This window comes from Prinia subflava, chromosome 5 (assembly GCF_021018805.1).
Source record: "Prinia subflava isolate CZ2003 ecotype Zambia chromosome 5, Cam_Psub_1.2, whole genome shotgun sequence".
NCBI lineage: Eukaryota > Metazoa > Chordata > Aves > Passeriformes > Cisticolidae > Prinia > Prinia subflava.
This window is the reverse complement of record NC_086251.1, coordinates 40969110-40995038: the sequence shown is the minus strand read 5'-3', so window position 1 is coordinate 40995038 and position 25929 is coordinate 40969110. Positions and strand designations below refer to the sequence as shown.

General features: G+C 44.7%; 1 protein-coding gene across 2 annotated transcripts in view; it reads right to left on the bottom strand.

The window, feature by feature from the left end:
- The window catches only part of IFT43 (intraflagellar transport 43), a 47563-nt gene extending 21954 nt beyond the window's left edge, over positions 1-25609 (bottom strand). The window contains exons 1-4 of one of the 2 annotated variants that reach the window (XM_063399033.1): positions 25256-25609; positions 24881-24970; positions 18997-19026; positions 9619-9686 (exon numbers count right to left, since the gene is read on the bottom strand). In XM_063399033.1, coding sequence (XP_063255103.1) covers positions 9619-9686; positions 18997-19026; positions 24881-24970; positions 25256-25594 — 527 coding nt within the window. In that variant the 5' untranslated portion in view covers positions 25595-25609. The remainder of the gene's footprint in view (positions 1-9618; positions 9687-18996; positions 19027-24880; positions 24971-25255) is intronic. The other variant, XM_063399035.1, reaches the window with a different exon arrangement.
- Between the last annotated feature and the right edge of the window lie 320 nt (positions 25610-25929).

Sequence of the window (25929 nt, the reverse complement as noted above, 5' to 3'; positions counted from 1 at the left end):
ACCAAAAATGCCACACTTCTGTTCCGTTTTTGTTATGCAAGCTTTATTTCTAGGGGAGCAAGAGGCTGCAATCCTACTAGACCTTCCATTGCCCAGTACCTTTCCAGAAAAATAAGTCAAAGAAAATGTCACTAACTGGGAAACAACAAACAGAAATCTAGGTTAAAAATGAGAGAGAAAAAAAAAAGGAAAAAAAGAGAAAAAATGGTAAAAAACTCTTGAAAAGGAAAAAAGTGGGGGGAAAGGAAAAAAAAGAAGCAAAACTCTTTTTTCAGACTACTCTGAGCACTGCAAAGACAAAAATGGACCTAAGTCTAACACTTTCCCCTTGCAGAAAACTCTTGCAAGTCACACTAAGCAGGTTTAAAAGGAATAAAAATCCCCTGTGACAGCCAGGGCACTGAGAGACTCTCAGGTGACTCTTCTGTCTTTTGGTGACATTTCTTTTTCTGCCAGTTATCTATACTGAGTCTAAACAGAAACACCAAGGAGAGCTCACCCCAGCAATGACATGAAGGGACAAGAGGACAGGAGCTTGTTAGCATTCCTGGAACATCCAGCCTATTAAAAAAAAATAATAAAATAAAAAGAGGAGGGGGCAGGGAGAGAAAGGAAAAAACCCACCCTGGGCCCGCACATTGCAGCTTGTCGCCATCTTGATGTCCTTGATGCGTGCCGATGGCGTGGAGGTGGCTGGCACCAGATCAGCCCAAGAGAAGGAATGAGAGGCCAATGGAGATTTATGTGAGGAGAGTGAGATGGACAAGGTAAAATTGTCAGGAGGAGTTGTTAGAAAGTAAAATATATTGTGACAATTCCACTCCTGCCGTTCATCAATAAACTGACAGATCATTTAGTGTCAATTAGGAGTGATAGATGGACAAGTCCCCATGATCCTGGGCCAAAATTAATGGCTGGGAGGGAGAGGGTGATTGAAAATGACGGCTGACATTGAGAGGAAAGTCCTGAAGGTCCCCAAGGGGCCATTACTTGCCTCATTCCCTTGCAGATCAATGCAGGGACAAACCCAAAAACAGACACTTCAAGACAAAACTTAATCAGACTTCCTTTTCTTTCTTCTCCTTCTAAGTTGTGCCCCCTCACTTGGCAGCCTTGATCCTCTCTGCCTATACTCTTCACTTCACTGAGGAAGAGGGCTGCAAGCTGCAGAGTGAGGCTGCATCTCCCTCGCAGCCGGGAGTCTGGCTCCACTCCTAGCATGGCAGTGTCACAGGGAAGTCCAGACTGAGACTCACCTCAACCCCGCTGGATTGGGAGCAGGGAACAGAAGCAATGAAACAAGCTTGCCCCCACTGTCCCAGACAGAGAAACTCATGAGCACTTTACTACTCCCAGCTGCAAGACAGGGATTGCTAGAGATTCTAAAACAAGGCACTCTCAGGGGTCGTTCTTTATAGAGAGAATACAGGATAGTTTAAGCCCATATTTTTGAAACAGGAGGTTTTTAACTTTACATATCTCTAGAGACCTTGAATCATAAAACCCCTTAATCTCTTAAATAACTTTCCTCCAGCTCTAGGGTGCAATCTCACCACTGCCCAGCCTTCAGAGCCTTAAATGATATCTACACAAGGGCTGGGTTGCCTGCTCAAAAGGTCACCCCAACTGCATTCTCTTCCTTCCTACAGGCACTTAATATTTACCTTCTTGACAAATACATTCTTGGACACTGTACCACTGTACCACTTCTGTTCCAAAATACTTCAGCATGGTCATTTTCCTAAACAAGCCTTGATTATTCCAGCTCTGTGTGGCCTATCAGTCAGAAAGGGGAAATTCCAGTTGTAGCTGAAGCACCTGTTGCTAAACTGCCATGATCCACGTAGAAGAAAGAAGGTACACGTGCAGGCACTGGAAGGGACTTCCTCCTGAAAGCAGCACTTGTATTTGCTTGCAGGGCTGCCTGACACAAGCTGTGTTTATTCCTTAACAACCCCAGCTACTGCCCACAGAGCTGGAGGAATTTTAAGGGGCTCATTGCAAGACCAAAGGGATCAAGCACCCAAGTAAATGGAAAGAGACCCAAGAAGCAAAGAAATTAAGATACTGCTAGAGAGGAAACTGGAAGAAATTCTTAAGTAAAATCAGAGAGATGAGATCAGAAGAAGCTGGAATTAAATGAGTCATGGAAGCACCCCTCCTTTATCAAATCCTGACCAGTATGCAAAACTGAGTTCTCTTTTCCTTCCCCCATTGGCAGGCACTTTATATTTCTTCCTTTTGATGCGTGAGATAACCTGACAGTAAAGCTCTGCTTTGCCTGTCAGGAGTGTCAGCGCTGATGTCACTGGGGACATCAGCACAGCTTTCAGAATAGCACTTGGGCTCCATCCAGTGGTTAGAGAGCTGCTTCTGTAGGAAAACCCCGCTGTAATTACTGTTATTTATCTCAGCAGGCTACTAGGCTCCAAGTAGCTGCCCAGCTTCTTGGCTGGTCCCCTTTCTGGGGGAATAATACTAGTACTAGAATGTTGCTGGGGCAATGAGACCGCCTCTGCTCACAGAGAATGACTCTTCTGAGTACAAATTTAACTAGATACAGCAGACTCAGGTACAGATAGCCCTGGTAGTACAGAAAAATGAACTTCCTGTCACTGCTTTGAACCATTTAGTTGCTGTTTGCAAAGGACCAGGCGGGGGTCTGCTCAGACACCAGTGGTCCTCATCGTTACCCAGATGTACAAAATGGGACTCCTAGTATTGGCGATTGATGAGAGACGGGAAGACTGATTCGGTGATCAGAATTCGATTTTACTCAGGTTTTCCAAAAGCTTATATACTATTTCAGACAGGTTAATCATTTCTACTACAATAATCAGGTTAAAAATCACACAGAAAACTCATGCATTTTACAACAACTCTTTGCTTGCTGAAGTTGATTGAATCTTCTCTCTTCCCGTAAGCAGGTGTAATCCCATCTCCTGTAATTTTCACAGTTCTGTTTGTTCCTGCCATGGCATCTTGGTTATCAAACCAGATATGCTAATCAAGTCTGTTTGACTCTCTGTCTTGTGTATTCCCAGATCTCCCCCTTCTGTATTAACCAAGAATACCCCCTTGATGGCTTTATTAACTAATCTCTGCACACATTGAAGCAAGCAAGGTATCATAACTAATACAATTATTATTAAAATCATTACATGCATTCCTATCCTAAGAAAATCTTTTAGCCAGGGTGTCAAACCCCAGCCACTAAACAAGTTACCTAGCCAAGATCCAGATTCTACCTTTAGTTTAAACACACTGTAAAATATAAGGAATAATTATAACAATACATAATATAATGTCTAATACAAGAAAGCTTATTTTAACTAAATTTCTAATTTATTTATGGAGTCTTTAGCTTCTTAGGAGTTTATTCAGCTGTTCAAAACTATCATCTGTTTGCAGGTTTTACACTTTCTTATAGGGCTGAGGCTTCACGATTTTGCAACATAAACTGAATCTGTTACTAGATTAAAAGGAAAAAAAATTTTTGAAAAGCTCTGACAGCAGTAGCAAGTTGAATAATTTGACGGGATTTAAGTCTGTCATTGAACAATTCAAGAAATTAAAGACATACAAGGCTTTGCATAATCTTTCTGCAGGAGTATCCTCGGCTCCCCCTTTTTGTTGTAACAGAAGACGTTTGAGAGAGCAATGGGCTCGTTCTATACTTGATTGTCTTGTGGGTGAGTGAGCTATGCCCCTTTTGTGGGTGATACTCCATAATGAGAAGAAGTTTGCAACTCTACGGGAAATATATGCGGGTCCATTATCTGTCTTAATCTGTTGCGGAATTCTTAAGGTGGCAAAGGCAGCAGCGAAATGACGGCAGGCGTCTTTCCCTGTCTCTCCCGTGTGAGCTGAGGCAAACAGAGCACCTGAAAAGGTATCAATAGAAGCATGCACGAATTTCAAGCGGCCGAATTCAGGAATGTGTGTCACATCTGTCTGCCAAATTTGTAGGCTCTGTAGACCTCTTGGGTTGACCCCTGTGTTCACATTAGGAAGTGTGCAACGCTGACAGTCAGGGCATATAGAAATGATATTAGAGGCTTGTGCTGGAGTTAATTTAAAAAGTCTTACCAAAGCCCCAGCATTTTGGTGAAAAAAGGAGTGACTTAGTTTAGCTTGCTCTATTTTGTTAGGCAAAACATGCTGCACTGATAAGGTTAACAGGTCTGCTTGGGCATTACCTTCAGTGAGAAAACCCGGTAGATTGGAATGTGACCTGATATGCATCACAAAGTAAGGAGCCGTCCTCTGGTCTAACAGAGAGACCAGCAGTTTTAACCAGGAAAAAAGAATGTCATTTTTAACATTTTTCAAAACAGAATTCTCTGCTCTCTGTACAATACCTGAAACATATGCGGAGTCAGTAATCAGATTAAAAGGTGTGCTGAATTTCTGAAACACTCTGACAACAGCAGCTAATTCCACTATTTGTGGAGACCCTTCAACCACAGCAATATCAGATTGCCAATTTCTAGGAATCATAGAAGGGGAAGGGAGGCCTGGCTGTAGGGGCCCCATTCCCTCAATTACCTCGTTTATTTTCCTCAAGTCATGCAATAGCCTCCACCCCCCAGACCGCTTTTTGATTACAAACACCGGTGAATTCCAAGGGCTATTAGATGGGACTATGTGTCCCTTTTCCAGCTGTACCTTTACAAGTTCTTGTAAAATGCGCAGTTTTTCTAATGACATGGGCCATTGGTCTACCCAAACTGGATCAGAGGATTTCCAAGTCAGTTTGGGGGTCTCGCGCGCCCCAATGACCCTTATACAAAATTTGACTGCATGAAAATTCCCCATTGAGACAAAACATCTCTCCCCCATAAAATCAGCGGCGCAGACAACACATAAGGCCTGACAGTTGCTACCCTGCCTTCAGGCCCTGTGATCTGTACCAGGTGTTGGCTTTGATAGCTTTGACTGTTTCCACCCACCCCTGAGAGGACCTGGGGGACAGGCATTAATGGCCAATCATTAGGCCATTGATTTTGGGAGATAAGACTGATATCCGCGCCCGTGTCAATCAATCCGGTTAAAATTAACTCTTTACCTCTCAGAGACACCTTACACCTGCACGTAGGACGTTCAGGAGTTATGCGCTGCGTCCAAAAAATTTGTGGTACCCCCGTTGAACCAAACCCGCCTCCCCTCTGATTAGCTATCGGGGGTGTGGATAAGGGGGCTGCTGGAAAAGGTACAAGCTGGGCTATTTTGGTCCCTGCTGGGACCACGCAGGGGGGCTGTGGGGTCCAAGCCATGATTTTTATTTCCCCAACCGTGTCAGAATCAATAACTCCTGGCAAAACAAATAATCCTGTTACTGAGGTAGAAGATCTACCTAAAAGCAAAGCATGGTGACCTGGTAGCAAAGGTCCGTAAATTCCTGTGGGGAGACAAAACACTGAGGAATTGGTCAACGTTACTGTATCACGGGTTGAAATGTCCAATCCGGCGCTCCCTGGGGTTGCTGGCCGTAGGTCGGAGATGGTCCGGCGGGCAGGGCCTGCGCTGGCTGGAAGCTGAAGGTTGCTCCTGGTTACTGCGTCTGCTGTGGGACTTGTGTCTGCACTCGTTGCTGTCCCATGCTGTGAGATGATTTGCTGTAAAAGCTGGCCATTTGGTGAAACTTGAAGAGGCATTGATCAGCGAAATAAAGGCAAGGTCTCTGTCTTTAAGGGCTTTCTTTTTTATCTGTAACCAATTGTTATGCCTATTTGAAGCGAGTCAGTCCGGATCATTTTCGGGGCCGGGGTCGAATGGCTTTCTGTCACTGTTAAAGTCAGAGTCCCCATAAGCGATCAGTGTTCGGCAGCTCTGTGGTCGCTGGTGGGATCCCGGTGGGGGTGCAGCTGGCGGCTGGGCTTTATCTTTGGCGTTCGTCGGGGAGGGGGTGCGGACGGGGGACGGGGAGCGGGACCTGGGCAGGTTTCGGTCTGGCACGGCCTCCGGGGCCGTCTCCGCGGTAGCCTCGCAGGCTGCCTCGCTCCCCCCCTCTTTTTTAACCGCTTCCATGACCGTCCTCCATGCAGGAAGCAGGCGCAGCTCTGGCTCGTGGCCAGGCAGCGTAGCCAGGTCGTAGAGCTTTACGCCGACCTTGTCCCAGTAGCGGAGAGTAAGAACAGAGGAAGGGGTGGTATCGGGGAACATGCGTGACACCCATCGTAGGAGCGACTTAAGGTCCTGCTTAAGAATGGGGGATCCATGCTTGCTCAGCAAGCGCTGGATGATTTTCTTAACGTCTCTTCCGTCGGACAAGTCCTGTCCCATACCTTGAGTTCCCCTGGCTCACCTGTCACGTCCGGCGTACAGATGATTGTAGGCCCAAACACGGTTCTTTCACCGCCACGATCAGTTCCAGGGGCGTCGCCAATTGCCAGCAGACCGCCGGTTCTTCTCCTCACAGGGAGCACCAATTATTGGCGATTGATGAGAGACGGGAAGACTGATTCGGTGATCAGAATTCGATTTTACTCAGGTTTTCCAAAAGCTTATATACTATTTCAGACAGGTTAATCATTTCTACTACAATAATCAGGTTAAAAATCACACAGAAAACTCATGCATTTTACAACAACTCTTTGCTTGCTGAAGTTGATTGAATCTTCTCTCTTCCCGTAAGCAGGTGTAATCCCATCTCCTGTAATTTTCACAGTTCTGTTTGTTCCTGCCATGGCATCTTGGTTATCAAACCAGATATGCTAATCAAGTCTGTTTGACTCTCTGTCTTGTGTATTCCCAGACCTAGCAATGACAACTGTCTATAAGAGTACTGGGAGTCCAAAGTAATCTTCCCACTTTTGGCTTTTGAAAACTTGAGTAAAATAGATAATTTTGACAGTTCTCAGCAATTTCAATATCTGACACTTGCAAATGCTATGGGAACCTGATAAAATACTCTATCTCGCACACCATCTGTGTTAATTGATTTAAAAAATAATTTAGGTTGGAAAAGTTTAGGAGTCCTCCTCCTCCTCTTCCTATTTTGCAACAGTCTGATGGAAATAATCAGCAAGATGGTGAGAATATTTACAAGTTTAAATAAGCATGACATAAGCTGGGCAGGTAAGGGACTAAAAGAGAGCACAAAGGTAGAAAAACGGGTTACAAACTAAATTCTACTCTAACATGTGCCAAATGGAAATAAAAAGAACAATTTCAAATTATCATTTTACACTGATAAAGCTATGAACTAGAAACACAGCAGAAAAGCATCCCTGCAGGAAAAGCAACACATATGCAGTCGTAACGGACTGAATCTGTCATATACAAAACTAAAAGCTAAGACTTCAAATGGAGAAAGAATAACATAAATAGCAACAAGATCATTGCACAAGTGGCCACAGTATCCCATCTGACCCACAATATATTCACATGACACAAAAATCTAACTGTAGCCACTCTTCTCATACTTCCTTTCTAAGTGAAAGAAAAAAACCCCCAGATTTTAACATTGTCTGAAAATCAAATTACTTCTAACAGAACAATTCCCAAGTGTAGGTTCAGTTACACTGGCAAAAAAGGGCTTAAACCTAAATCAGATGTATCAACAGAAGCATGTTATTCTAACTACATCTACACTAGTGAACTTGGAGCAAGTTAACTTGATGGGCTTCCAAACTGAGTCAAATTGCTTGAAAAGCTGTGGGGAGATAGAGCCTGAGAAAACAGAAACAACAAAGCTACAGCACCACTGGTATGACATCAGCCGATGACTCAGACTTTTCACATGAAGGCTTTACCCTGGGATATATCACAAAGCAAGCCCTACAGGCCAGCATGTCAGACTTTTTTAAGGGAGAGAAGAAGAGAGATCAGCCTGGGGAGAATACACAGGAAAGGAAAGACGGGGGATTAGCTGCACAAAACCCTTGTACCTCATGACTGGAGAAAGTCAGAACAAACTTCTTCCTAAAATTATTCAATAAAAACCCCTATTACAAATGAACACTGTCAGATATGACATATCACATGCATGATTGAGCAAGGGACACACCTTGGTCCCATGTCCTAGTGTGCAGACTCTCAGAGGCAGAAAGGTCTGCAACCCTGTGTCCTGTTCTGCTTCTCCAGCTGAACTACATCCAGCATCAGAGAAGGCTTTACTCCAGACATTTAAAATGTCTTGTAACCCTTGCAGTTGAGATGCTGGGGGAGCACCACCCACAGCTAATGCTGCAAATCTATAGGATAAAGCCCATGTCAAACAATGGAAAACATGGTAAAATAGCACGTGGCACAGTGCTGTTGCATTAGGAACCTGCTCACTGTCCTTCAGGGCACATTAGGTACAGCCCTGCATGTGTATTACCTCCAATCCAGTCCTTCACCTAACCAACAATTACATAACTTGTTTTTCCTAAAGAATGAAATTGAACCTTCTTGTCTGCTGTCACATTTCCATAAAGCTTCTGCTTGGTCCTACAAAGATCCAGGATCATTGGTGGCACTTTTTTAATACCCTGAGGTGGATGCACCTTTGCAATGGCAACTTCTAGCTGTGACCAGCCTATGAAAAATAATCATTATCAGGCTTAAACTGGAGAGCAACAGGAATTCAGGCTGAGATCTTTATTCCCTCGCTTTATTCTAATCTCCAGATTTCCAGACTATTTATTTTTCAGAGACAAATAGAGTGATAATTTCCCAGAGAAGTACTGCTTTTGGAAATGCTACCCCAGAACACAGACCACCTTTCTCCCCTCCCAAGAAATACTGACTATGTAACAGGTTTCTGGATGTCCTCACCCATTCTCAGTTTCAGAAAAGAAAATACATAACTTTTCATAAATCAGAGTGCCTCCAAAGTATATATTAAGACATATAGACTTTTATTATAGGCCTGTAACTACACAAGCAATCTCACACCACTCCACAGCTGAGCCCTTCAGCTCTGTGAGTATTAAATACTTCAGCATAACTTCTCAGCTTGGAAAATCACATCTATTTGAAAGCAAGTAATTCCCTCCCAGTCTGAACTGTCCTTTAATTTTCATACCAATTCTATTACCATGTCCAGATATTTCCTTTGTCTTACGTGTCCTTCACATAAGCATCAGGCTTAACATACATTCTACAATTTGTATATTTTTTCCACCCATCTCTTCTTGCTGACCATCTCCATCCATCTCCATTATATCATAACCCTGTACACACATACACATTGACAAATTTCACCTTTACTGTCAAGGCTGATCACTAAATCCTGATGTGTTCATTGCACTCTTGTCAGTGTGGTGCTGTCATGTGTCACTCTCCTGGCAAGGATGGAACCAGTCAAATCCCCCCATCCCAGCTCCTGCATTTAACATGCTTATTATGTTCTTGACCCATCCCAGGCACTGTACCAGGTAAGGAATACACTGCCTCTGGCACACAGGAACATGCACACAGTCAGAGGCCTCACCAAGTCAATTAGCCAATGGAACCAAGCAAGAGCAATACTTCAAATGGCTTGAACAAGTTACATTGATATTGGAAAGAGTGACCATCTAAAAGACTCAGGAAAACTGTTCCAAAGTCTGTGACAGCAAAGTCCAACTAGTGATGTTCCTTTATTCCACACTCAAGTCCCTCTTAGCTAGGAAAGAGGTGAGGACTCACTTGGTAGGTGCCAGTACAGGATCATCTGCCCAGACTCCTTGCCGGCGTGGGGGTTTAGGTGGTGGAACCTTTAACAAAGAGAAGAGACATGTTACAGACAGCTCTGGTCAAGGCAAAGTCAGGCCAATTGGACACCAGGTCCACACACACTAATGTAACATGTTACCAAATAATGGAGAGATAGTATTTAAAATGCTCTTTAATCAGAAAATAAAAGGAAGACATAAACTACAAGACAGGTTTCTAAGCTTGTCTGTAAATGAAAGATTCATCACCCTAATCAGTATCTTGACAAGTTTCAGGTCTGTGTGCCTTTAACTTTTTGAGGACACACAATAGAGTAGCTGACTGATCAACAGAGGATATGCTCTCCTGGCAAAATAGAGTTCGCTGGAAACTTGTTCATCACTGTTGCCCACATATCAGCGGGAGGTATCACAATATGCCTTTCCTAGGGTACAAGACAGAATGTTTTATATGAGGAATTGTTCCTAAAAAGTTCGCTTTTGTCCACTGCTTAGAATAGGAGGATAGATGCCAAGTTCAGATACAGTGATCCATACCCAAACTCTTCCAAAGTTAGTTGGGATGAATGCCACCACTGCCACCACTGAAATCCAAAGGGGAAGATCATCTGGAGCTTGAAGATATCCCCTGCTATTTTCTTGCATTGTCTTGTGTGGCACTCTGCCACTTGGCAAGAGAAAATGGGAATTCAGCTTGGGGCTTATAAAGGGAATTTTCAAATGAGGCCATGAATTCCCACCATTTGGAAGCTGCCTGTTGCCGTTTACAGTTTTGGGCTTAGTTCCCCCAGCCTGAGGCACTTTGTACAGCAGTGCCCTCAGTGCTCTGCATGGCAGGCAATGATGAAAGCAGAGGTAAGGTGAACCCAGCTTACATAGCTCCCAGTTGATGGTGCCCAGTGAGGGATGATGGATTACAGGGACCTGTGAATGGACCATCATGAGAAAGAATGATTGGGTAAAAGATGTCCCAAAACAGAGAAAAAATGCTACCAGCAAAGGAATGGTGGGGGCACAGGTAGCTTCCACAGCTTTTATTAAGAAAGTGAATAAGTGGGATGACTGCTGGGGAGTTTTGACTTCAGAGAGAATCCTTGCATATGTGGTGGGGTCAGCCCTGAGCCAAAGCCAAATCACCTCTTGCCACAGATGAGGATGGGGTCGAGCTAACCCCTGTCGGTAGGGGTCTCATATGTTTATTTCTTGAAGTAGAAGCATTGTTTGTGAGTGTGGGAAATTAAGAGATCCTGCCAGGGGCAGCCTCTGCCTGCAGCAGGGAGGGGGTATGACCCTGCATAGCTCCCTGATAGGAGCAAAAATAGTCATCCTCCAAAAATAAACAAGGAGCAGGAATGAGGCAGGAGCTGCAGTCCCAAAATACCAACTTTCTTCAGCAAAGGGAGCACAGGAGGGCAGAGGGACAGGCAGGGAGCGTGAAACGCAGGAAACAGCCTCCTTATATGGGCTCATCCGTAGGGGACAGAGCTCAGTCGACTGGAATGACCATGTCACAGAATGTGAAACCTTCAGGGGCCCAAGTGAATGGAGTTTTCTGATCTTTAAATGATTCCCCCAGATTCTTAAGATGCCAAAGCAGAGAAGAGGCTACAGTGCCAAAAAAGGAGCCTTTTGAATTCAGTTGATCTGGACACACCCAGAGCCCAGGAAAAAGTGGGAACACACACCACATATGGGCGTGCGTGCCCACATAAACATCCCTATCCCCATTACACACCCCCCTAACTCAGAAACACACTCCTTCCCACACAGATGCTTCCCATGCAAACAACCCCCTTTCCCCTCACACCATCCCTCTGATAGCCAGTAAGCCACATCTCCAACACACAGCCTCACAACTCCTCACAAAGGTGCATGGGGATACAAAAACAACACCAAAGAACGTGGGCCATAAGGCTGAGGGAAAATGAAGCATCTCCAGGGCATTTCAATGCACCTGCAATTTAATTTACTCATCATCAAAACTAGCTTTCAGATCAAAGATAACTCAAGTGGGGCACATTAGATCAGAGGGTGATGACAATGTCTGGCCTAGTCTTTGCACAAGGCATGACTCCAGGGCATCTAGGGGTTTGATTCCAATGTCTTGTCAATGTTATAACGTGTTCCCATTGATCATACACATCAGGCAACCCTGAATGTCTGTCAGATGCTGAAAAACACCTCACATACACCTACAGGTCTTTTATTCCTCTTGCAATAAATCAGGTAATTCTTTCTGAATTGCCTACAGGAGCACTAACAACAGGACAGGCAATGTAACTGTCAGCTGAGGAGAAATAGCTTTTCTTTGTTAGCTGCCTGGAAAGTGCTGCAATAAGGTCACATGCCACATATACTTTTGTCAAGTAAATAAACTTACCTTCATATACTTTCACAGTTCCAAAACCTCAGCATAATTTACAATTGAGAATGCAATGTTGTGCTTTGCCATAATATGGTGACAGGTAGGGACTTTGCAGCTGCAAGCAAGAGCTCGAGGCAGAAAGTGGGACAAATGTCAACCCCAGAGGGATCAGAGCAGAAACAGAGTACACTGTTCTGTAATGCAGCAAATGTGCTACCTTTTGGGTGAAAAAGACTGGGGGATTTAAATGATCAGGACTTGTTGGTACCTACTGTTATACCTTAGGCAAGACTGGTATGTATATTCCCAAATGCAAATCTATGCATCCAAACAGTTTAGTGTTCAAAACACTGAGATTCCACCAGCTCCTGACAACAGTGGTGTCTCTCAGCCCTTGCTGCTCAGTCTCTTTCACAGCATCAACTAATCACTTACTCACTGGGATTTGCTTTTCCACTTCAGTTTTGTCCATTATTTATGTCCAGAAGATCTCCTCTACTCGAGTTTCTGCAGATTGTCTCTTTTCTAAGGAAAACTGCCACGGTCTGAGTTTTTTGTTTTGTTGTTTTTTGGGGTTTTTTTCTCAGAAATTCAGCTCACCATTTTTGTGATGGCATTTTTCCAGTATTTTTCAGGCCACCTTCCTTACCAACACTTTGATACTACATCCATAATCAGTATTTTATCTCTCCCTTGGAAAAATGGAATTCAGGACTGGCCTGAATTCCATCTCTCCTGTATTAAAGTAGAAACTCTACCTTCTTCTTTATTGTTTTTCGGGCCCTTTCTTATCAGACAGGTGCAGAATTCTAATCTGGCTCCCCCATTAAAGCAGAAATTTCCAGGCTACTTGTCAGATCACGTCTACAGTTCTGAAGGTGCCAGTTGGATGCTGCTTCCCTCATGGAAGCAGCTACCCTGTGGGTCTCTGAATCCTGAAGGTCCAGCGAAGTTTCTTTTAGGACTTACCAAAACAGAGGCAGATTATGGGCATGTTAAATCCCTCAGATTCTCAGGTGGGTCTGGAAATATGGACTAATTTACCTTCATCAACATGACAACTCCTTTGGAACATCGAGCACTCTGTGCAGGGATGCAGGGACTCAAATGACATTGACAGCGTGCAACAGAGGACACACAATTCATGTCATATTTCTCCTAAAATATGTAGGATCTATGTTTTTCCAATATACAAACACTGTGAGATTTTACACAGTATGCAGGTGTCTTGTTTTTATCCAATATCGACCACAAAGTGAAAAGAAAGAAGTATGGGCAGTCTCAAGGATTCTCTTCCCCAGCAAGATGCCAGAGGCTCCCTTGACTGAAGAAAAGCAAATCTCCACAACCAGACCTGATGAATTAGTTTTGATTGCTGCCATTTTAGGAGCTGTAAGTCAAATAGCCCCACTGCTGCTAAACAGACACAATATATACTGATCTCAGAGTATGTATGATATCAAAAACACATCCATTCCGAGATCTATGCAAGCCTGGGCTTTTTGCAAAGAACAACCCATCTCTGCTGGCTCTCTTTATCATGTCCACAGACGGTTCAAACAATGCATCTGATTTTAATGAATACCGTTCAAGGACTTCTGCATGTGTTACATACTGAGCAGAAAATACTCGATTTGCATTTCATCCACTAACTGTCCTTCTTTTCACAGTCACAGACTTTCCTTTACTAGGGGAAGTGTTATTGAGACAGAAGTTCTTGGGGGTCTTCAAATATTCTCTGCCATCTATCACAGGTAAAGGAGCTGTTCATATTGTTAACCAGCTATCAAGAATTGCTCTCCTAAAACAGTGGCCAGCTATTTGTCAGCTGAATGAGGAAAGCTGCCACCTCTGCAGCATTTGGCACCTTAACCTGTCTGAGGAGTTACTGCTCTCCCCTGCAGGGTGAATCAGCACACAGCAAACTAATTCTCTGAACAAGGGGCCACCAGGTGGAATCTTCTCACAACCCACAGTTATAGGGAAGTGGCCCTCCAGCCCTCCTAGGCATGAACATTTCCCAAACAGTTTGCTACCACTTCATGCTACATATGGTCAGACATTTTCCCATCCACCTTCCCACCTCCTACAGTTCTTTTGTTGCCTTGAGGTGAGTCCAGGAGCACTGAAAGTATAAAATAAATGTGTGGAAATGGAAAAGCTTTTAATAAAATTATTTTCAATGAGATTGTCCCTAATCCACATCAAGGTAGACAAGCAGGCAGGGTACTACTAGAAAGGCTGGGAAGCATGGCTGACTAGAAGAGCTATTTCAGAAGATGTCATCAAAAGGCAAGGAGATAAGCTCAGAAAGCTGAAAATAACTGCCCTGCTGGTCAGCCAGTCGGGGTGCACGGGAGAGAGGCTGCACAAAGCCTTGGGGAGCTGCAGGCCATGCAGTGCTGGGGCTCACACTGGGGAAGCTGGCCTAATTAGGGAACAGAAGTTCAGCTGCATTTTTAAGATTCCTCCTGCAGAATCTGGCCAACTTCCAGATGAGAGGTCCCCAGGAACAGGCTGGGAGTCCAGCATTTCTACAAGCAACCAGAAGACCTCTGGAAAAAAAAAAAAAAGATGCAAAATGGAAGCAAGTAAAAAAACCCAGTGCTTCCTTGGATGCTGGATTCTTTTGGTGGAGGGTATTTACTACAATAATGCAAGAATCAAAACAGATGAAAGAAACTCTAGGACATGGAGGGACACCTGCAGCTCATCCCAGGACGACCACGTAAATGGGAGGGCATTCACAGTGTGCAATAGCTACAGGAAATTCTGCCTCAGAGAACCCTCCCAGGTTCTCAGAAATGCCAATTGCACCAAGAGCTATCTACTCCCAATTGCATGCCTGAGAAGGCAAAAACCTGGCAACATGCCATATACAAAATGCAGCTACCCCTGGTGAAGGCTCCTCTACAAGCTGAAGATCACAGGAGAGAACAGAATGCTAGAGAAAAACATTGCAGTTAGACTGTAAGGTCTTTGGGAATAGGAAAATTTTGTTCCAGCCATACACAAACACTCTCTAGATCTTATTGCACTGCAAATTGTAGATACAGAAAAGACTGTAAGTGATTGCATTACAATTATGACTTCTTAAGTCATGAACACTCTAAACCAGAGTGGAAGGTGCACAGAAGTGCCCAAACCATTGTGATTATTTTTATGCAAATAAGATCCCCTGATCAACACTCAGCTGAGTACAGCCGGTGCTGGGTTCCTCCCTTGCATATTTCTAAGTTTCAGGGAATGCAGGGGAGCGCACTTAGGGGGTGGCTGCTGCACAGATCCAGGCCAGACCAAACAATGGAATGAGAGTTTGGAGCGGGGTGCCAACCACTGTGCAAGGGTAAGAACTGGGTCAGGAAAATACCGCTCTGATTAAAGGCCGTGATCATATCAAGCCCCAGGCCATGTCTACACCACAGGTGCAGACACACCTGCAAGCAGGATCCATGTGAGTCAGCTCAAGTCTGGAAATTTTCTTGTTTTAGGTACTTCTGCTAATGAAGCTGGTACCTCTCCAGGTAGAGTGCAAGTTGCTTCTCACCAGGGGATCTCCACATCATTCTGCACTGTATTTTAGAATGCAAATACACTCACTCAACCCCACCCAACTGGGTGACCTAGCAATGTAAGAACACACCTGACTTTATATTTCAGGTACTTACATTTCTTAATAGTTGTTCTTCCAACAAACATTCAATGAAAAGAATTGTTCCTGACATGTTGACTTAACCTAAAAAGCAACAGCCCATTTTTCCACCCAAATGTTTTAGAAGTATGGCAACTAGAACTACAAAAGGACTTTGATGCCCCCTCTGGAAAGGTCAGATCTTCAAATCCTCTTTCCAGTTGTTGCCTTAAAGCACGTTGTCACTAAAACACTGAGTGATATAGAGCCACAGAGGCCAGCACCCACCTGTATAAGGGTCAGAAGCCAGGTGCTGTCCCTGTTTTTATTCTGTGAAGGACCTTGAGACTACCCATGGCGTGTCTACCAATGCACAACTAGAGAATGAGTCCCAGCTGGACTCATTGGAACTGATGTTTTCCCACTCAAATGTCGCTGCCTTCAGTAAGAAAGTCTTTCCCTATGGTACCAAAATTCTTTTGGTTCCATTTGCAAAGCAAAGCGGCTTCAGGAGAAAGGGCTGAGAGCCTTCTCAGACCCAGAACTGCTCATGGGCTTGTCAGTATATATAATATTCCCTATGGAGGTGGCAAACATTACTTGCTGCATCTTTCTCAGAGAAGGAAGACGACAATAAAGCCAGTGTTTTCCAGCTTAGAAAGGAGATGGCCAGTTTAATCTCTATGTCTAAAGCATGAGGTTCCAACACTGAAATGAACATCTGTTTATTCAGGACCTGGAGGTCCCTGAAGGCAAGGAAAAGCCCTGCTCCACTTCTGAAGGCTATAAAACACAGGATGGGGATGAGGGTCTCTGGTAGTGCAAGGACATACACTCCCAGAGCTGGAGGAATGGGGCCAAAACTCCAGAGAAGGACAGGGTTTCAGACACACTGCCATTCCCAGCCACTCTTTACCATCCCAATAGATCCTCCAGCCCATCCTGAGACTATCTGCGTACTACTACGCAGGCACTCAGTGCAGGATATGGATTTTGTTATGAGGATACGGCATCTAAATCCCCCTGTGGGTTTATTTAGGGAATACCCACAGTGCTTCTGCATAAAACTCTAGCTTTCCTTTCAGATAGGGCACAAAGAAAACTAGTGGAGGGACTGCTCCAAGACCCCAAAGCTAATCTATGGCAAAGCCATGAAAAGAACCCAGCAAAATCTTGGCTCACAACTACATTCATACTCCTGCTTATTCTGCCTCTGCAAATTAACTGAAATATTAGGATACACCCTTTATTATACCATTGATTAGCCTTACAGCCTTTGGCTAAATATCCCAGGCAGTCTTGGAAGGTGCAGCCAAATGAGTGATTCAGCTGGCAAAAATTCAGATGCAAGATGAGTGGTTTGCCAAAGGAGGCAAAACAAGTTTCAGTGCAGGCAGATGGCTAGAGGGCAGGACTTCAGCAGGCACCTTCACATCCAACCCAGATAGGGCTGTGTGTTAGTATTCAAGCAGCTACAAAGTTATCTTCAGCACAGCAAGAGGAAAGGGACAAAATCCAGGAAGAGTTCAGATTGTAACACTCAGCGAAGCCCAAAGGGAGTTCAGAGAAGGGTTATATGAGCCATCAGGGGACAAAGGGGCCAACCTCGGACAAATGATTCAAGAAGTAAAGTATTTCAGATTGGCCAGGCAATGACTAAGGGAGGGATATACTGCAACAAGATTTGAATCACACTTTATAACATAAAGTTCCACTAACAGTTGATTTGGAAGAGACTTATGATACAATTAACAGAAGTTTGTAAGCAGACAGTAGCGTAAAAGTGAAGTTACAAGCAGCTTACTGATCAGTCAGATTTTTGAACACTCAGCCATTTTATGCCATTTACAGACTTTTACAAATGGAAAAATACTATAAAGTGTGACTGTCATGCTTAAGAGCATAAGCCTGAATAAAGGACACAGGAATTACCCAAACAAGAGGGTTTTCAAAGCAGGAATCCCCTCATGCTAAGTAAAATCTCCTTGCCAGGCACCATTGCGTAACACCCCTGAAGCAACAATTGCTCATGTGGAAGAGTCACATCAGTAAAGTTATTTTAATGAAATTTAGCAGCCAGAAGCAAGAAGGCGCCTGTGGCATGTGACCAGTCAGCACTCAACAGCAGACCTTGGGAATCGATGATTTAGGGCACTGTATGGAGGTGGAATTAGTTCCAGTGAAATGACTGTAAGGACCGGTTCCAGCGAGGCAGGGGGGGAAGATTAGATCAATTATCAGTAAAAATTTCTATTAGGCAACCAGTCCCCAAAACTATACCCATCAGTGGGAGGTCTCTTTGCCTGATAAATGGAAAAGTGCTCTGGGCATAGTCCTGAACCATCCATCACTGCCAAATAAACCCAGTGGATCTTTTTTACAATATCATCTCTTGCACTACCAAGAGAAAACTGAGCTAATCTGAATAGTCTTGACTCCTTGTGATGAGCATACCCTTCTGAGGCCAGAATTAATGAGATGGGTGATACGGGTTTCTTTTCTGGGCTTTATATTTCACAGATGAATCTACTGTGCTACCAGTGCTGGAGTGGTCCATCAGTAGAAGGAATTAAGAGCACAGGAGAGGGTGTTTTAATTATCTAACGGAGAGCAACTCTAGGCAGGAAAAACTGGGCAACACCAATTCCATGGTTAGGAAGAGTGCAGTGCAACTAGCCCAAAGACTTCAACAGAAGCTGGTAGAACTTCTCAGGTAGTTCTGAATGTCATCATTCTGGCTTCTAATGCTAATTTAATGCTAAGGCATAAGCTTTGGTGCAGGATAACAAAGGATATGTGCATTCCTTCTCTGTGTCATAGGAACCTAGTAGAAGCACTATGACATTGTTAACTACAGATTCTGGCATTCAGTGCTGGTACAATAAAATGGAAAGGCTCACAGAAAATACAAAGGCACATGTCCTTGTCATCACTGCCTGGCCTTCTCCTCTGGGGCACCAGCAAGACTTCATCATCCCTGAAGACAAGTTTTCATGTTATAAGAGCAAACTAACCATACTGGACAGCAATCTAGATTCAGTCAGGTTTTGTACACTATTAGTTAATTGCTGTCCTGACTTTTAAATGAAAATAGAGCATCTCTTCAGTGGCCACATATACATCTGTGACCTCAAAACAAGATGCAGCAGCTGATAACAGCAGCTGTTTCAAAGATAATTAAAAACCTGTCAGCAACAGAAACAGGATGCAGGAAAGGCACTGCATCCAAAGCAAATTGTGTATTATTCTCCAGTACTGGAGTACCCTCTTAAGGTAGCCTCCAGACACATAATAGATTAATCCTACTAGTCCCCTTCAGAGGAGCCAGGATCTATCAAGAAAGCCTCTAGTCTTACATGGTCAACCTTTTCCTGAGAGTCTTCATCCTAGAAGGGTCAGGAGAGAAAGAGAAAGAAAGAAGTTAAAAGAAAGTGCTATGAAAGCCTGCACAAAACAGCTTGAAGATTGACACTTATTGCTGTCCTGCAGCACGGGCTTTGCAACCTTATTCACCTGAAGAAAGCACAGAGTTGATCCCACCATTATAACATTTTATATCCAGTCATTTATGCAGATGCCAACTATGATACTTAAAGAGAAAAAAAAACCAAGAACAAACATGTGCAAGAAGAGAACAGACTTTATTCATTCTCCCTGTAGCATGATAAAACTCAAACTATTTAGGTGTGTAGGATCCTAGAAAGATTCATATGGAGAGTTACTGCAGCCATGCAAGAGAACAGGATTGATGCTGGACCAGTCATACAAGGGGTTATACACTGGCAGGCTACAGCCCTTTCTTCAGAAGCTACTGCTTCTCAAGGCAACCTCAGGTTCTCCCCTGAGAGCACAAGCTGTAGCAGTTAGCATAAGATAGGCATAGCTGGCATCAGTGTTAGCTTCAGGAAATGATCTTTAGCTAACACTGTAAGGGAGAAGCTTGGTTGTGGGATAAAGAAGTAACTGAAGAAAATCAGCCTGTTAATCACTGTGAAAGTTGCAAACTGGTTGAGAACCTTTTAGATGAGCAGTCAGAACCAGCAGTTGCAACAACCAGTGCTGTTAGGCACCAAATGCAAGGAGGTAAAAAAGAACCAATAATCTCAGTGCAGTTCTAGAAATCACAGTGTTCAGAACCACTCAGGAGGAGAATCTAGAGTGCCCTAGATTGACCTATGAGCCTACACCAGTAATATGCATAGGATGGCTGGAAACACTCCACCAACCCACGTGACTTTTCCTCTGGATTAAATAATCTCTCTTGTGGAACATGGAAGCCACATGATTCATAAACTGCATATATCTCTGATGGAAGTGGTTTGGTATCTGAGTTCATTTTGTGTCTTTGCTGTCATCTGGTCTTAAGATCTTACTATGACAAGAGCAGAGGGGGCTACATGCAGGTTAGGGCAGGTGGGGTACAGAAGTGTCCTTACAAATGAGCAGCACAAATGAAACCAGATTTGCCCAACTGGTAAAAATCTGTTGGAAGCTCTGTTGAATGTATCCGTCAGCCAGGGGCCTGCTTGTTCCCACAGCCAAAAGCAGAAAGGCTTCTGTGAGGTCCAACATGACCTAAGCTTCTCTGGATGTACAGAGCCCAAGTGATACAAGACTTGCACTAGCAGAGAAGAAAGTCCAGGTGGGCAACATATATTGGAAAAGCATTTAAATAACCATTTCTTGGAGCAATCTTCCACGTGGGTTGTTGTTGTTGTTATTATTATTATTGTTGTTGTTATCATCATCATCACCATCATCATCATCTCGTTTGGGTTAGGTAATGGAGTCCTATTTAAATGATGCCTGGATGTAAGCCTCAAGAATCACTGCCAGGAGTGTTTGCAAAATGGGTGGTGGAAGTCCAGATAGCTGCTTTGCAAAATTCACCTGTGGGAACATCCTTCCAACATGCAGCAGAGATAGCTCAAGTTTTTGTCTGTCTACCTGGATCTATGCTGAATGAGGTATTTTTTACAGCAAGAAATGCTTTTTAACTACCACTCAAGGACCACAACTACATAAGCAAGCTTACAAATACCTAGCTAGGACAACAAGAGAAGAACATACTTTCAGATCTGAAAGCACAGAGCCTTTCTCCAGGCTGTGGTGAAATGTGGCAGAGAGAACCAGCAGGGAACTTGATTTTTGGGTAAACCCTGATATAAAGTCATTTTGTCCTACCTGTGTGGAAATATTCTCAAAATAGAGAAAACCTTCATCCTTTAGGCTGACCATTGCCTAGTAAAGCAGTTTCCACTCAAAGGATCTATTGAGTGTTGCCAGAGACATGCTGGCAAAATCATACTGAGACTGTAAGAGGCAGAAACCAGGGAATTCCTGAACAAGGTCCCAAGGGAATCACGTCACTGTAGGATAAAGAGAAAACAGACCATGGAAGTGGGATAACATTAAAATATTTTTGCATACAGATATCTTACAGAACAGCAAATAGTTCACTCTTGTTGAGAGAAGAAATGGAAAAGGAAAAATCTGCTGATACATTTTTTAAAAAGGCTTTTCCACTCAGCTTTCCAAATCAATCTCATCAAGAGCTCCAAACCTGGCCAAACAGCTTCTTCTGATGGATGTCATCAAACCAGCCTTTAGGCTGTTGGGTGCAGCGATGTTAGAGCCAGGAAAAAGGTTTGACTTTTATTCTATAAAAGTGTCCAGAAGTGCTGTTAGGATGGGATAGCAAAGATCTTCAACAGATCTCATTATATGATCTGTCCCTCCCATTATACAAATAACATGACTAGCTTGCGTTTCTCCCATTCTGTCAGAAACTTGATAGCATCAAGATGAGTAAATGTACCACATCAAGCCAGGGGATGGGAAAGGCCTCTCAGTGGAAAAAGAGATACATTACCCCTCTGAAAATGAATGTTTGAAATGCAGAAATCTGGCATGCAGCAAGCAGATTTATCTCTAGGAATTCCCACTTACAGCATATTCCCCTGGGTGCCCAAGAATTGCCTGCCGAATTGCCAAGGAGCTCTGAAGGCCAGGAACATGCACAGCCTTTGCTGCAGGAGGGTGCCAAGTGCACCAATGACAGCAAATAATCATGTTCCATCTTGCCTGGTGAAATAACACATAGCTGCAGTGTTGTTTGTTAGTACTTGTACTTCTGAAAAGGCAGGAATGCTTTGCAGGTCACATGGGCAGGGTGTGAGCTCTGTGACCTTTCATGAGCCCCCTGAGGAGGTCTACATTTGAAGATAATGCAGGTACTTCCACAACAGAATGGGAATTATGAAGCAGAGATTTGGGCAGAGGAATTTGTTCTGTAGTTAAGAATATTTTTGTGGGAGATACATACACACAACAGGCACTGAAAAAATCTTAGGATATCATAGTGTTTTCATAGAGCTTGGGGGAAGTAGATTAGGCTACAAGGCACAAGACATTGCAAGTATGCCCTGGGGAAGGGGGTTTTCACAAGACATTTGTTGTATACAGCAACACTGAGTTTGGAGTCTCTTTTGGAAGAGAGAGCCCAGGCCAAGCAGAGAACAGCAGTAACCTGATAAGATCTATGCTCCAAGTCAAATGATTTGGCTATTGACTTCAAAACAAAGATCTTTTTAATTACAATAATTGTTCACCCCCTAAATGAATTTCCTTGTAATAAGCCCAGATGTTGAAACGTGGATAGACAGGCACTTTTGCTTCCTTCAAGCAAGCTGCTCTGACTGAAAAACACTTCCTGGATGCTTCTCAGTCTCATGAAAAGACCCGAACAACAGCACAAATGGCACGTTCATACCAGAAACGTGAGATGGGTAGAAACTGGGTGGATTGGCATGGAATTTAACCAAAAAATTAAAAAAGAGTCAAGGTGAAATAAATCAGTTTTAAAACTCTGAGGAACCTCTGAAGGCAAAATCACTAACCTGAATGTGAAACTGCATATGAAGGTGTGAATATGGCAAAGGTTTAAGACAAACCCCTTTGTCTTCAAAATAAGTAGTGAGAATAAAACCTTTGATGCTGAAATTAATTACATGGGGCCTACTCCACTGCTGTCAGTTCTAGAAAAATTTTTAAAAAGACTGTTTATTTTAATTGTGCATTCCTTTTGGGAAGATTTCTTACAAAGGTTTCAAGAGGACTGGATGGCTGAATGAGACATCCATTTTAACAGCTGACCCCACCACTAAACAGCAAGCCAAGGTCAAGCTTCCAGAAAAGTAAAAGGCTATTGCCAATCCAGAGTGAAGGAAAAAACAGTATTAGTTCTGTTAAATACTCACTTCAATAACAAATATAGTCACGTATAAAAAGCCTCAAATTTTGGAGCAAAGGAAAAGGCTGAGGATTATTTACTGTGGATTTTGTCTTTCTTCCAGTAGTTCCAAGGTTTTCAATTAACACACATTTAGCAACAAAGAAGGGAGACTATTGACACAAACTGATTCTTCCTGGTGGTTAAGATCCAATACTAACATATTTGAATGTTGTAAGGCATGGGAGTCCTCACCCTTCTGCTGCTGAAAAGCTCACTGCTTTCAAACAGAACACTGTAAATATTCCTTAGTCTTCTTCAGGTTGCCCAAGGCTTGGAGCCCCTATGATCTCTTCCCAGCTATTGAAATGGTTGTGATGTGAGCAGTAAGCACAAGCAAACTGCATTAAGTTCCAGCCCATCAGCTGGACCTCTGCATAATGCCCTGGTCTCTTTAAAACCAAGAAATCAGCCTGTGAACTAGGATGGCCAGCTGCAGCTAGAGAGCAATCTGACAGCAAGCCACCCTAATGTGGAGGCCAGCTAATGACTACAACCCCCTTAAACCACCAGCTGGTTTCGTTAAGACTTTATTATCTATGAGGTCGATGGTTACTTCTATTTCTTAAATTGCATCTTCTGCACATTCCCTCACAAAATCCACCCTGAATGCCTACAGCATATCCAAGGGGAGAATTCCTAGGTGGAAGATGATTCTCCATTATGCCTATCAAAGAAAAGAGCATGCTTTCTCCAGAAAAAAAGCCTGTTCTATGAGGTGTTATTGTAAGTTAAGCTGTAACAGTGCTATTTTCAACAGCATCACAGGGTCTCAAAGGAAAAATTCCCCTACAACCATTTTGGCACTTTGGATGTCTGGGACACAGATACTCAGTGTAATAGAAAATTTTTGTCACTGCACAAGGAATCAGGGAGTAGTCACTGCAAGACAGAAGGTCTCAGAGCTCTGAGCAGAGTAACTTGAAGCAGAGTTGGTGCCAGGGTGGCCAGCAGGGCAAAACGAGTCTCCAGTTTAAAGAAGCCAAGAATATGATATGCTGGAGACCATTGACTGGCACTCCAAAAAGGTAAGCATCACCTCATTTAAACAAATATCACTGCCAACAGGGTGGGAGTCAGATGACACTTTTGTCAGTCTGGTATGAGTCAGGGAGCAAAACTGGTATGTCATTTCTTGGGAGCTGCTCCTTCTAGCAGGAGATGCCTGTGGAGAAGCCACGCTAATGTCCAACAGCAAGCTTCCAGGAAGAATTTCAGCATTCTGCAACACTAAGCAAAAAATTAATTGAAGCAGTTCAGCTCTATTTCTGGGTACTTGAGGATGTTGCCTCACTCTCCTGAGAAAGAGGGGTTCCTGACCCCCTTCTACCATTTGAAGATGTACTGATAGAACAGCCTCTGAACCAAAGTTTTCCTCCAAAGACAAGTGGGAGCTGAGTTTGCACATTGTTACCCACAAGGAAAAGCCTCAGATGCTGCAAAGCTGGCTTCTAGCATGACCTTTGTAGGCATGCACAGAGAAAATGAAAAAGAGCATCACTACACAAACTTGACAGAGACCATGTCAGATGTACTCTGGCTCTAGCAAAGCAAAGCACAAAAGTAAGGCGTCTGTTTATCTGCCTCGCTACCATAGATGGTGGCACAACTGGACACAAAATGATGTGCCTGCTCATATTTTAATTCTAGAAATTGAAATATCAGGAAGATATGCACGCACAGGAGGGAGAGGCCCCACGTCCTGTATGATACTACTCTCCATACCTGACATGTGAGAAACCATAGCCCTAGACAGGACCCTGTGTGGAAACCATTATACAAAGGACAACACAAGGAAAGGGACAGGGCAGTCACATGAGTCCCAAATCTATGGATAAAATTCAAAAGATGAAGTACACCATGCAGGAAGGAATCTCAGAAGAAATTAAAAACTCTCCCCTGGAGACAACAGCAGGACAACAGACAAGTCCTCCTGACAGGACACCCACCTCTTCAAGAGAAGCAGACGGGGAATTCTTCCTGCTGAGATTTTCATCTGCTAAGAGGTCTTGGAGGGCTCGACGGCCCAACTTTAGTACCTGTAGCGCAGGGGGGACACGAAAGAGCAGAGGACACACAGTTACTTTCACGGCACGGAGCAGCCCGCCAGGCGCGGTGCCCGCACAGTGCACAGCATCACCTGCCGCAGGTGAGAGCCCCGGGCCGCCTCCCGGCCCGCCCCGGCCCCACCGGCGCCCGCTCGGCTCGGCCTTTCCGCCGCACGGCGCCCCACGGCAGCCGGGCCGCCGCTCCCGCTCCGGGCCGTGGCCCGAGGCCCCGCTGCCCCCGCTCGGAGGGGCTGGGCCCGCCCCGGCCCCGCTCACCCCGGCGACGCCGCCCCTCCGCGGCGCCTCCGCTCGCTCCGGCTCAGCCTCCATCCGCCGCCGAGGCCGCCGGTGCTTCCGGCGGACAGCCCGCCCCGCCGCCCCGGCAACCGCGGGCACGGCCCCGCCGCCCCGGCAACCGCGGGCACGGCCCCGCCGGGCTCGGCCCCACCGCCCCGGCAACCGCGGGCACGGCCCCGCCGGGCTCGGCCCCACCGCCCCGGCAACCGCGGGCACGGCCCCGCGGGGCTTGGCCCCGCCAGGCAGCCCCGCACCGCCCCGCACCGCCCGCGCTGCGCCGCCGGGACGAGCAGCCGGCGCCTGCAGGCACAGAAACATCCACCCCCGCGGCAGTCCTAAAGCCTAGGCCTGAGTAAGGGGACAGCAGTGCTGCAACACCCCGGGTACTCTGTTAGCCCTAATTCCACGGGCAGTGTGGCAGGCCAGGAACGGGCTGATGCTCTGTCTTCTCCAGCTTTTTGCCGAAAACTCTTTTCAAGTTCCCACTAGGGCAGAAAATCCTGGCCTTACAGATCTGTCTCCTGATAGAGGCTTTTGCCAAAGTCTCCTGATGGCTTCCGATGCTCTTCCCAATTCTCGCTGGCTCTCAAACGCAGCTTTCCAGATGGGGCAGCCAGTCCCCAGAGCCCACGGCAGAGGCAGTGCCAAGGATC